General features: G+C 39.9%; 1 protein-coding gene across 2 annotated transcripts in view; it reads right to left on the bottom strand.

Annotated features, from left to right (window-relative positions):
• Positions 1-12,369, bottom strand: part of FGD6 (FYVE, RhoGEF and PH domain containing 6) — a 106,313-nt gene that overhangs the window by 12,394 nt on the left and 81,550 nt on the right. For both annotated transcript variants that reach the window (XM_024754424.1, XM_024754425.1), the window contains exons 10-16: positions 9,725-9,783; positions 9,570-9,641; positions 8,785-8,853; positions 8,165-8,248; positions 7,263-7,342; positions 1,209-1,311; positions 578-724 (exon numbers count right to left, since the gene is read on the bottom strand). In XM_024754424.1, coding sequence (XP_024610192.1) covers positions 578-724; positions 1,209-1,311; positions 7,263-7,342; positions 8,165-8,248; positions 8,785-8,853; positions 9,570-9,641; positions 9,725-9,783 — 614 coding nt within the window. The remainder of the gene's footprint in view (positions 1-577; positions 725-1,208; positions 1,312-7,262; positions 7,343-8,164; positions 8,249-8,784; positions 8,854-9,569; positions 9,642-9,724; positions 9,784-12,369) is intronic.

The following is a 12,369-nucleotide window of genomic DNA, read 5'->3' as shown; positions in this document are numbered from 1 at the left end:
TGGTGCGTAGTAAGTCCTGTGTTAGCTGTATTTATCATCTTCGTCATCATCGTCATTGTCATCGTCACTGCTGCAACTATGAACACCTCTGCTGTGCCTCTTCCCAGTGTCTGGCCCAAATTAAATGCTGTCTAAATAAGACCCATTAAATCTTTATAGTAACTCTCTGATGTCATCGTTACGATGCTCATTTTACTAATAACATCACGAAGACTCAGAAACATCACTAGTGATAACTTCAACACTGAAAGTTTCCTCCTACTAAGAACTTAGTGTTTAGATAAATGCAGTTTCAATAATTATCTGTAAATGTGAGCATCTATTTAATTTGAATTTATTAGTTTTTTAAAAAATGAACATGATCTATTATTGACATTCTGAAGTAATCTTGGGCTAGGAAGAGCTAAGTTCCCTAATAAGATTGCCTTGTGCCTAAATATGTAGAGGAGATACCACCTACGATTCAGTGTCTCCCCCAGTGACTCCCAATGGTTTACAAGGAGAAACATGCTTCTTCGTTATGTACAGCTTAGAGCTATTGAAAATCACAAGGGAGGTGAGTGTGATCCTCTCTAACCTTTCCACAGGCCCGACAGTGATGTCGTCTCCAGGTCAGAGTAAATTCACTTGTGCAGATCATACACATCGTAGCTCTGGTATCAGGAATCCAGATGGGAGCCTTGGATCCAAGAGGACTAACTTCGTCTTTATTTTCTGAGTCGGCCTGTGGAAGAACGACTTCTGATTATCTCTATGCACACTGCCTGCTACAGCATCAAGCCTTTTTATTTGGACTGGCAGCTCACAATGCTGATGGTATCATTAAGGATGTGGATGAAATATGAGCTATCATATTTTTCATGTTATTAGGATATTAAGATTAGCTACATTCCAACAATCCTCTAGTGCAAAATTAACTTTAAAAGATGCCTGAGGTAGTGCAATAACAGCCAATTAGTTTCTTCCTTAAACTATATTGTATTTTCTACAGTGAGGTTTTATAACTAGAAAAAATATGAATGCACTATATGCTATCATAGACTTGTAGTTAGACATTAACAGAATGAATATTTAGCTCTGAAATTACGCACACACCTCCAATCCTTCTGTGAAACACATGTTGCTTTTCTAAACGCCTGGGAAAAGTTTCTTTAAGGTAAAAACTATTTGAAATGCACTGCAAAAACATAAGAAGGAAAAGACAATACCTCATCAAGACTCCTACTGGGACAGAATGTGATTCTTTTCTTGGCATACTCTTCTATTGACCTGGAAATTGCTTCTAGCCATTCATCCCTTTCTGGGGCAGAACTGTTGGGGGCAAAAGAAAGTTCTATCAACCAGATGTCAGCTTTTATTCTTTGCCTTTTTCTTACGTCTTTTCCTTCTGCCATGGCAACAGATTCCACCACCCTCCAACAATGCTAGTCACAGGCAACAACTCTGAGGTTTACGTGCACAAATAATCAGAGCAGGCATTAGAGAACACACGGCATTTTAGCAAACACAATGCTTTTTTTCTTTCCAAAAATACCGCTTTCTACTGAATGGCTTTTGAAGTCTCCTAAATTTGGAGATATTTTTGTTTGGTTTAAGGGCTATTCATGCAATTAATAGTTATGATTATTTATGTAACCAAGGAGTTTCCTGAGATATAATCCTAGAATTTAAAAATATTCCAAGAAATCAAGTTTCAAATCCAAATTTACAGCACAGAATACTAAATATTTTTAGGTTACTAAATATTCTAGAAAGGGCACTGGAGTAAAGGAAACATATTTTTGGTGTCATAAATAGATGTTGAAGGAGTGGTTAATAAGGGAAATAGCCTTCAGTGGTTGTTAGGGTTCCTCTACCTATTCGGCCCATCACATTTTCTGTTCTTAACCCTCAGTTCATCAGGAGCTATGCGACTCGAATGTAGATGGAAATGGGCAGAATAGGGGGAAAGCCTGCTCAGAAAAACACATTCTTTTTCTGTTTTTGCAACCACACCTCCCTCTAAAAACAATTCTATGGTAACTCAGAATCATCACTGGTATCGCCCATTTTGTTTTGCATACTCAAGAGGGAGAGGCACATTTTAGGTATTGTGTGTGTATTGTGTGTGTATGTGTGTGTGTTTGTAGAGAGACAGAATTTAATAATAACTTTAAATCTCTATCATGATAAAACCCATCATAATAATGGGAATGTGATTGTATAAGAAAATGTACACTTTCCTTTTTTTAAGAGAAGCATATGCTAAAGTAGGTAGGAGTAAAATGACCTGATATTTGCAATTTGTTTTGAAGTACTTTAGAAAACAGGAAAATTTGTGGCAGAATCTTGGTAATTTTTGAGTCTGGGTGACTGAATATGCAGTATCATTGTATTATTCACTCTAATTTTAAGTATATTTTAACTTTGAAATAATGACTCTAAAATGAAAAATTCCATCACAAAAAATGATACAAATAGGCCTATTTTGATTAATCCAGAGCAGGTCAAGGAGCTAACTTTAAAAACCACTCACCTTCCCCACAATAATCATTCTCAGAAATGTATCTTCCTACTAAATGGCTTCAGTGCCTTTTAGAAAATGCACTCATATGGATGTTAAAAGGAAGATATCCAGTTTACAAATAAGATTTTAAAACTAGTATATTTCTCAAAGTTTCATTATATACCAAAACCAAAATAAAATGGAACAGCCCCTCTCTCTCTAAACCAAACAAAACCTGCCTCAGTTACCTCTACTATTCTATCATCGCTGCCCCAACTAGCTGCCGCTGATTTAACATTTACTACGTATCAGCCAACTATGCTGAATGCTTTCTTTGCAAATATCATCACTTCTCATCCTCAGAGGTACCGCATGGAATATACATTGGATCTTACACCCCATTCCCCCAATCCCAACGTCACACACCATCACCATTTACAGAAAAGCCATGTGAGGATCTGAACTGTTAGATAATTTGCTTTAGATAACAGGCTCTGTACTAAATGGTGACTTGGTATCAGATCCAAGTGTGGCTAAGGATGGAACCCTTCACCACCATGTCACCTCTGGCCTCTGTTCCTGTTCTCTGAAGGACTACGCTATGAGAACACAGGCTCAGGTTCCAAGTAAACATTCATAAAATATTACTGTCTCCCCTGCCCTCTCTCCCTCCCCAACTTTTCACTGGAAAAAGTAACAGAAAGTCAAGAGGCAGATGGCTAATTTGAGGATTGCCGTCTGATTTTTCTGGAGCCCTGGGAGCACGTGGAATGTGACTCGACTGTGCAAATCATGTCACATATGCTGTTCTTTCATTTAATCATTCCTGGCTCTCTCTTGTGTGGGGTTCTGCCAAAACAATGTTTATCAGCTGATAACACATTTCTCATAGACCACACACACTTGCCTACAGCATCAAGTGGAGACGTTCTAGCTCTGCCTTTGTGACATGGCTAGGAGAAGAATCAGCATCTTCCCCACAGAAAAACCCAGTTAAGCCAAGTATTCTTTTCTTTATGGAATGTGGACATTACCAGATAGCAAATTTGCATTAAACAAGCACCATTTCCCCAATGAATGGAAATAATTTCTAAGGGAAAAACTCTCCAACAGAAGAGATTTCTGGTGTGTTAGACCTTGCCACACTATTTACTTCTTGTGTTAACTGTGGGATGCAACTCTGAGGTCCAAAGGCCACATCACTTCAGTTTATTTGAGTAACATTTACTGGGAGCCTTCTATGGGCCAGGTACTACGCCATGAACTGGGCACACAAAGTACACTTCACTTGCAAGGGCTCACATCTAATTGACGTGAGACATAAAGTCAGGTAAAAATTACCGTATGATATAATAAATGTAAGATAGATAAGTGACATAGAAGTAGTTAATTACCTTATTTGGGTAGCAGGGAAGGCTTTGCAGAGGTGATGACTAAGGTACTATTGGGACAACTACAGGTGTCTGACAGGGAACTCTGCAGTCTCCCTGTGCACCCTCAGCCAGTCTCCTAGCTTTGGTCATCATCTCGAGGCTGATGACTCCTCAGGATATGCCTCTAGTCCAGTCTTCCTTCTGACATCCAGCTCCTGACATCAACTGCCTCCTTGATGACCCCATTTTGATGATTTATAGGCACCACACATTCAATATGCACATCTGAACCTAAATTCCTGATTTTTCTCCTAAAGCTGCACCTTTCCCAGTTTTCCTTATCACAGCAACCCAATACGCTGTACAGGCTGGAGACTCACTTCTTCTGCCTCTCTCTGTCCCATTACTCGTCTCCTTCAGTTCCCCTCCCAAACGATCCTCCACAGAGCAACCAGATATTCTTTTAAAAAATGCCAAAATGATCACATCATTCCCTTGTAGAAACCTTTCAGTGGTTTCCTGTGGCTCTTAGGCTAAAGACCAAAATCCACAAGACAGTTCTGCATAATCTTTCTCCCTGGCCCTCCAGGTTTATCTTGGGTCACTCTCCCTCTCATTTGCTATGTTCATGACACACTGGCCTTTTAGTTCTTTGAATACACCATGTCCTTTTCCACCTCAGGGCCTTTGTACACACTGTTCCTAATGGCCAGGAGCCTCCTCCTTTTCTCTCTGCCTAGCTATCCAACACCTACTTATCCTTCTTAACTCAATAGACACAGGACTTTAGGGAAGCTACCCCTAACTGCCCTTTTTCCACCAAATCGAATTTAAGATCCCTTGTTTTACAGCCTCATAGCACCTGGTAGTTTCCCTGTATACTACTTAATCTCCCTGATAATTGACTGTGGTAATACTTGCTAAGTGTATGTCTTTGCTAATGGACTGTAAGCTCAGGGAAAGAAAGGCCCTTTTCATTGTCCACTGTATCCTGATGCCTAGCAAAATGCCTGGCCCAGGGTAGACGTTCCATATTACTTCTTGAACAAAGGGATGCATTCTAGGTGGAGGTAGCCACCTGTGCAAGGAAGAAGGATGTGAAGTAGGCTGGCATGCATGGAGAATCATTAGCAGATCCATGCTGATGGAACATGCCATGCTTTGGTGGGGTTGGTGACACGGAGAGTGAATGGAGATCAGGCTGGTGAGGCAGATAGGAGCAAGATCACAAGAGGCCTCCATCCCTTTTTTACCTGTTACACAGTACCTCAGTGTGGTTGGGGGAATTCAGAAGGAGAGCCTGGCATATGGGTGGCATTTAGTATGTGTTTGTTCCCTTTCTTGCATGCCACCTTAACCCTCCTGTGGAAATTTACTTTTCTTTTATCAACAACTTTCCAGTTTTACCATTCTCCTGCATACCCCACATTCACTCCATCCTGATTGGCTCTACCTGATTGAACCATTTCTTACAGCTATAGCCCAGACATCACCATCTACAACCTCCTACCTGGTCTTCCAACTTCTACTCTAGTCTCTGGTGGTCTACTTCTACAAGGCAGAGAGTGTGTGCTTTTAAAAATAAAAATGAGGTCACACCAATTCTTAGCTTAAAACCTTTGGATGGTTTCCCATCATACTTAAAAATCCAATGATCTTACTAAGGTCTAGGAGGCCCATCTGAAAAAACACTTGACATCCAGATATTTACCTGATAGGCAACCAAAGAAAGAAAGATCAACCATCATTTCCTGAATTGTTTAATTTTTAATAAACAGAATTTTGTTTTTATAAAAGCCTATTTTAGTTAGAAAACTTAAGTGCAACTGAAAACTTAACTTCCCTATAGGCATGTCCTCTTCGGATCTTTGAAAATAACTCTTGATTTTAAGAACCAGGCTTAAAAAAAAAAAAGAACCAGGCATAAGTATTTGCCAAGAGCCTGATGTACAGGGACTTGATGTTCTTTGCACTTTTGTTCAAACTCAAGAAAGAAAGAAAAGGGTATAGTTCCAGGTGATCAAGCATTTACTTTTTTTTTTGGACGTATGGGATCCTCGTTCCATTACCAGGGATCAAACCCATGCCCCCTACAGTGGAAGTGCGAAGTCCTAACCACTGGGCCGCCAGGGAATTCCCCTACTTTCACTCTCTAAATACTGATCTGGAGGATGCTTCAGGTGCCCCCTCCCTTGATGGAACTCTGCTTGCTTTCGCTGGTAGCTGGGAAGCACTTGACAAACCCTGAATACAGGAATTTGTCTTCCCCTATCATCCTGAGATTTGGTGTCAGGCAGCAGTGGCCATTCCATTTCAGAAGAGTGACACGACCCAGGGAGATGCTCTTGCGGTCTGATTTGGGAAGTTAGCACATTTGGTCTGAGTCCTTGACATCCACAGACGTAGGCAATATCAGAATGGTTAAAAGCATGAATTTTAGTGTCAGATTCAAATTTCAGCTCCCCTGCTCTGCTACTTAACAGCTGGTTGGCTTTTTTCACCATAAAATGGGTATAATAGTAGTAACTTACCTTAAAAGGTTATTGTGAAGATTTGATGAATTAATACACAGAAAGTGCTTAGGACAGTAGTCCCTGGCACAAAGGAAGCGCTACATCAATGTCTGCTCTATTTTTATTATGTCAAAGGTGAGATCTGAGAGCCGCCCAGACGTGTTATGCAGGTTCAGTAATGGAGCAAGCTGTGGCTGTTGGCGGCTCTCCCTTCACCAGTCAAATCCTCCCACACACGCACTTCTACCACTCAGCCAAAACGGAATAATATGCGTGTATGAGTCACACAGCCCCAGGTTTCCTCAGTACTTGATTTACATTACGGTAATATATTTTGACTTACACATATGTCACTGTAGGTTCTGATTTGAGGCAATGTGGTATGTCATAATAACAACAGATTTAAAAGCAGAAAGTTTCTACCTGTATCCTGACTTTGCCAGCTATGCATCCTTAAGAAAGCAACTCAATTTTTCTGTAACTCAGTCTTCCTCCTTTTTATGACACCTACCTCAGTAGATTTGTTATGACCTCTGAATGCTACACGAACACTTCCTAGTAAACTATAAAGCACTAGATGTTTTAAAAAACATTACATATCACTGTAAAATGACTTGAAATAACTACTTTAAAAAAATGATCAGCAAAGCACTTTTCGGCATTATTATTCCATTCAGAGGAACATTTTAGTCTTTGTACTTCTAGCACACTATTGCATCAGCTCTTAGACATCCCACCTACATGGTAAATCAAGAGTAAACTGCATGGTATTAGGAGAGAAAAGAAAGGGAAAAAAATAAGTTTACTAGTTAACCTAAATGTGAAAACTGCTGGAAAATGTTTGACTCCACAATACTGACAAATGTTCACCTATACATTTTTTAAATTTACCTGGCTGAGAGTATGAAGGAACGTTCTACACTTTCAATCTTTAGTTCATTCTGATATGCCTCTTGGGTGGGTTTTCTGACCTGGAAGAAAACAAAATGATTGAACAGACTCATCCAATTGAAAACCTCACTGCTGAAGCATAGCTAAAATTGCCCAATGCCCCCACTGCTGACAGCCACCCCCAGCCTTCATATCCAGCTTGATCTACCATCACTCTCCCTCATCTGCTCTGTGCTCCAGATGAATTTAAATACCCACATACATGAAGGCCCAACTTCCCCACCTTCAGGCCTTTGCTCACACTATTCCCTGTACCTAGAATGCCTTTCCCTACATCTCAGCGAGGCCAAATGTGACCAATTCTGTAAGGCTCTTGGCTCTTCCTCCAAAAAGACTTCCTCAAGTCTCCCTCTTCCTAACTACCACCAATCCCTCTACCATGTCCCACCAAAAGCTGCACGTTCTTTATTTTCTGAGCTCCTACAAACTTTAACTGTGCCTTTATAGTGATATGTATTACTATCTATTTTATAGGTATTGATATGCAGCATATTAGCTTCCCAACTAGTTGCTAAACTCCTGGAGGGATTGGAGTAGAGGTGGAGACAAAAGAATCATGCTTCAATTCATCTTTATATTTTTCACTAAACCGATAACACATTTTGTTTATAGTAGTTCTCAGTATAGTAGTTCTCAATATCTTATGACTCAATTAATGTATGAGGGAACAAATAACTACAAAAATGAATAAATGAACAGTAACACATGGAGAGAGAAGAGATAGGGATATGAGAAGATGATTATCTTAGGGCTTTTTCTCTAAATACATTTGGGTAAAAAAATATCTTCTGCCAAAAAAAAAAAAAATATATATATATATATCTTCTAACAGATGCACAGACCTTCATTCCTGCCAATGAGAGCATGTTGTTCAGTTTGTACATCCCAGACTGCACTGGTGTTGTATACAACAGAGCATCATTAAACTGAAAGTAGAAACATTTCATAGGACAAAGTAAAGCAACAAATTTCAGCTACAAAGATATTGGTAAGACACAGGAATAAAGGAACAATATTACCTCTTTGTTTAAAACTCTGAATATAATACTTATATTCTGCTTATAAAACCAGAACCACCTAGAATGTTCTATTAGAATATTACTAGAAGGCAACTTCTAGAAAATGGGCTTTCTTTCCAAGTTCTGTAACAGATTTAACGTTTTCTGAATTCTAAACCCCACCTAAGGTATTATAATCTGCCAAAACAAATCACTGATTGAATCAATTTTTCCAAATCAGAGATGAAATAAACTAAATTCAAAAAGGAAGTGAATTTCTAGTTATGTATCATACAAGACTTTGTTTCCTATACTTGACATGCAAACAAGCAATCCAGCCAGTCAAAGATCCTACTAAAACTGCTGTCTGAATGTGCCAATCTTATCTGTCCTGAACAACCGTCTCCTTTCATTAAGCAATTATCCCTGCCTCGGGCTCAGCAGAAACACACGTGGCCACTTACCAGGAAAAACATTCGGGGCTGCATGACTTTCCGAGATAGCTTCATCAGAATTCCTTCTTTGAGAAAAACCTGATTCATCCAAACAAACATCCATTTAGTACCCTCCCAACACAACTACAATATACATATACATGTAATTTCCTTTTCGACCTTCGTTCCCCAGAATTATTTTGTGTGGAGGCTGGGCAGACATAGTTTCCTTGTTACTTTTTACAGCCATGGCTTCTTTTTAAACCCTGTAAGTCATTTAGGAATTGGATAAGCCAGCAGAGTTTCATAACTCCAATACTGAGCCCAGGGGTACCATATGGTTTGAAAAGTAATTGACTGAGTGTGTACTTGATCTTGAGGCATAGCCAACATCCTGACAATTGCACTTTGTAATTTCCCTGAATTCATTCCCTCAGTCACTTTTGTGCTCTATGAAGAACATCAAAATACCAATTTTCTCCCTCCCCTCATAATCTTCTCTTACATTAAAGATTTTAATTGAAATTGTCTTTAAAGCTGTGTGAGGTCAGCTAGTATTACACAACAAAATGATCCTATTTGATCAGATACTCTGTGGGGTCCCTTGCCGTTCTCCTAATTGAATTGGACTTCTTGTCACAATGACTTAAATCATGAATGTTTTGAAAGGATAGAATGAACTTAGTTGATCCAGATTGGGTCACTGAAGAGTAACAACAACAAATAACCTATTTTCATAACTCAAATGAAAATAGCTACAAACAGTGCCTAAATCCATTGTATTAAGTTTGCAAAATGCAGTCTAAAACACTTACCCGTCCAGGCTGAACTATTTCATGGTGTCCATTTAAGCTGTACTGAATTTGCATAAGTTTCTGAAAGTTGTCCTACAGAAAGAGAATGCACAGCATATGAAGGCACGGGCTCCCAGGTTCAACAGTACAGCAGCCGTTGAAATGAAGATACTTACTCCTTGTTTCATGGTGTCATTGGCGTGGTTGGCTACCTCTATAACAACGGCAAGGGCATCTAAAATACGTAGGAACAGAAGGGGCATTCAATCACTATCATTACCAATGAATTGCAACACTGAGCAACTCCAGACAACAAGACGGCTAGTTCACAGCCACGGACCACTGCAGGAGATCAGTTAACTGTGAGTGGGCAGAAATATAGGCGATGCGGTTCGATGAGAACAAAACCAAGGAAAAACAGTACTTATGAAACAATGAGCCAAAGAAAGACTCTAAAGATACATTACAGACCATGTGTATCAATAGTATGAACATCAGGGTTGTTTTGTGCTGAGAGTTGATTATTCGGTTGAAGTTTACAAGGATGAATAGGATTTTACCTGGAAGCTGAGGATCATTCCAGGATAAACTGCCTTGGGAGAGAAGGATCCTGGGATAGGAAACCAGAATTATGAGGACCAGCTATTTAAGAGGGTCAGGGCTTAGCTGCCTTCTCTTAGTCTGATCCCAAGAGGGAAGAAATGCCACAAGGAAGCATACTAGACCTTAGGAAATTACATACATTATTTTGTGAGTTGGGTTATTTAGCTTCACCTGTGTTTTATTCTTTTTATTAACCTCTTGCCTTTATTAAATGTTTTTGAATGCTTCAGTCTTGTCATCTTCATAACTAGATATAAAGGAAAAAGTCTGTACTTTGTCTCCTTTTGGGCTACAGTTGTTCTCAATTCAAGACAATAGTGTTCCCCTAGGGACACTTGGACATGTATAAGATAATTTTCGGTTGTCACAATGACTGGGAAGGTCCACTGGCCTTTAATGGGTAGGAGCCAGGGATGTTAAACATCCTGCAATGCTAATTAGAAATCCACACAAAGACGGTTATCTGGTATGACAGAAGCCCTATGATTGAGAAAAACTGGTAAGAGTGTTAAAGAAGGAAGCATGCCCTTCTGAGGCTGGTGTGGCAATGACAGTAATCGTCACTAAAAGGACTATTAAAAAAAAAAAATCAATTTCCAGAAAGGGTTTGAGGTGTTTTGGTCCAGTTACTATACCTACTAAGGGATACTCTTTCTGGTACCAACCCTGGAGGTTTCTATAGTCTTTAAATGTATTATTATCACCATTATTAAAGGAAAGCTGTATTTCCTTATAGAGACTCAAACCACATACCAGAATTTACTGTATCTGGCACTCATCATGGCAGATATTCAAGAGGTGACCCTGGACACATTCCCTGCTTTCTGGCCTGCTTGAACCTCCAGCGGACAGGGATAAAAGCTTTAAAATTTAATGAATGGATGAAGTAATAAAGCTGCTGCTATTTGGTCACCTGGCCTCCAAGCTCTGACCTCCCCCATCCATTCTGCAATTCTACTTTCCTCATATCGTCCCTTTAAGAGGCCCTGGTGACTCTGTTCCTTTAACTCTTCTGCTTATCTTCCAAAGGTATATTAGTCTCAGTTTCCCTCACCTTTGGGCAATCTCATCACTTTACTGCAGTGCCTCTGGCCATACAGTGCACATCACTGTTCACTGCTTATCCTAAGCCATGTCTTTGCTGAAGTGTGTAATTTTCTTTAAAGCTCCTTAATTTCTGGCCCTGTATTTGTTTTACCTGCAAAATGGAGCTAATAACTCACTTTCCTTGAAGGCAGAAGCCCTGGGACAGATGTTTTCTTGAGGCCCGATCTGCTAAAATCTGTCTAAGATATTTATCTTCATGAGACAGACTCTGGCCTGGAATGCCCACTCTTCCTCTCGTCCACCATCTCTCATCAACTCATCTCTGGTTCTACTTCCCTCTAAGCAAAGCTCTGCCTCTTCAATCCTCACACTTTCCTCCATCTTCCAAATGATTCTATACTGCTAAGTGCATCCTTACTTTAAAGCTATCTGCTTTGTTCTTTATCTGTCGGGTATCATAGACTCTTCTCTTTCTTTTTTTTAATATTTCTTTATTTATTTTGTTATGCCGGGTCTTAGTTGCGGCACGTGGGCTCCCAAGTTGCAGCATGCAAACTCTTAGCTGCAGCATGCATGCGGGATGCAGCTCCCCAGCCAGGGATCGAACCCAGGCCCCCTGCATTGGGAGTGTGAGTCAGAACCACTGCACCACCAGGGAAGTCCCTATCACAGACTTTCTTCTTCAACTAAATTATATGTTTACCAGAGACAAGAAGCATGTCATGTCCCCCACTCCAAACTTCTCCTTTAAAAAAGCACCTTTAAAAGCATAACACTTGCGAATAAAAGATGTTACAGAAGAAGTAAAATGATTAATAGAATGAATAAGAATCTCTACAAAAATGGGTTAAAAACCTTTCAGCTTTGTAATCTGATAATGTAAAGGATGCACCAGAATGTGATCAAAATTCATAAAATGAATGGCGTGGAGATGGATTTGTCTAATGTGTTTCTGTAGATTAGAACCAGGGGTAGACCTATGACATTTAAAAGAAACACTACTCTCCTAACCAGAACTAAATCCTCGTGTGTGTGCGCATGTGTGTGCGCGCGCGCGCGTGTGTGTGTGTGTGTGTGTGAGAGAGAGAGAGAGAGAGAGAAAGACAGCAGACATACATGCACACACACACAGACACAGACACACACAGTGGATTATCCCATGAATGTCAAT

This window comes from Neophocaena asiaeorientalis, unplaced genomic scaffold (assembly GCF_003031525.2).
Source record: "Neophocaena asiaeorientalis asiaeorientalis breed wild unplaced genomic scaffold, Neophocaena_asiaeorientalis_V1.1 scaffold92, whole genome shotgun sequence".
Classification (NCBI taxonomy): Eukaryota; Metazoa; Chordata; class Mammalia; order Artiodactyla; family Phocoenidae; genus Neophocaena; species Neophocaena asiaeorientalis.
Note: the sequence above shows the minus strand (reverse complement) of the source record. Positions and strands in the feature narration are given on the sequence as shown.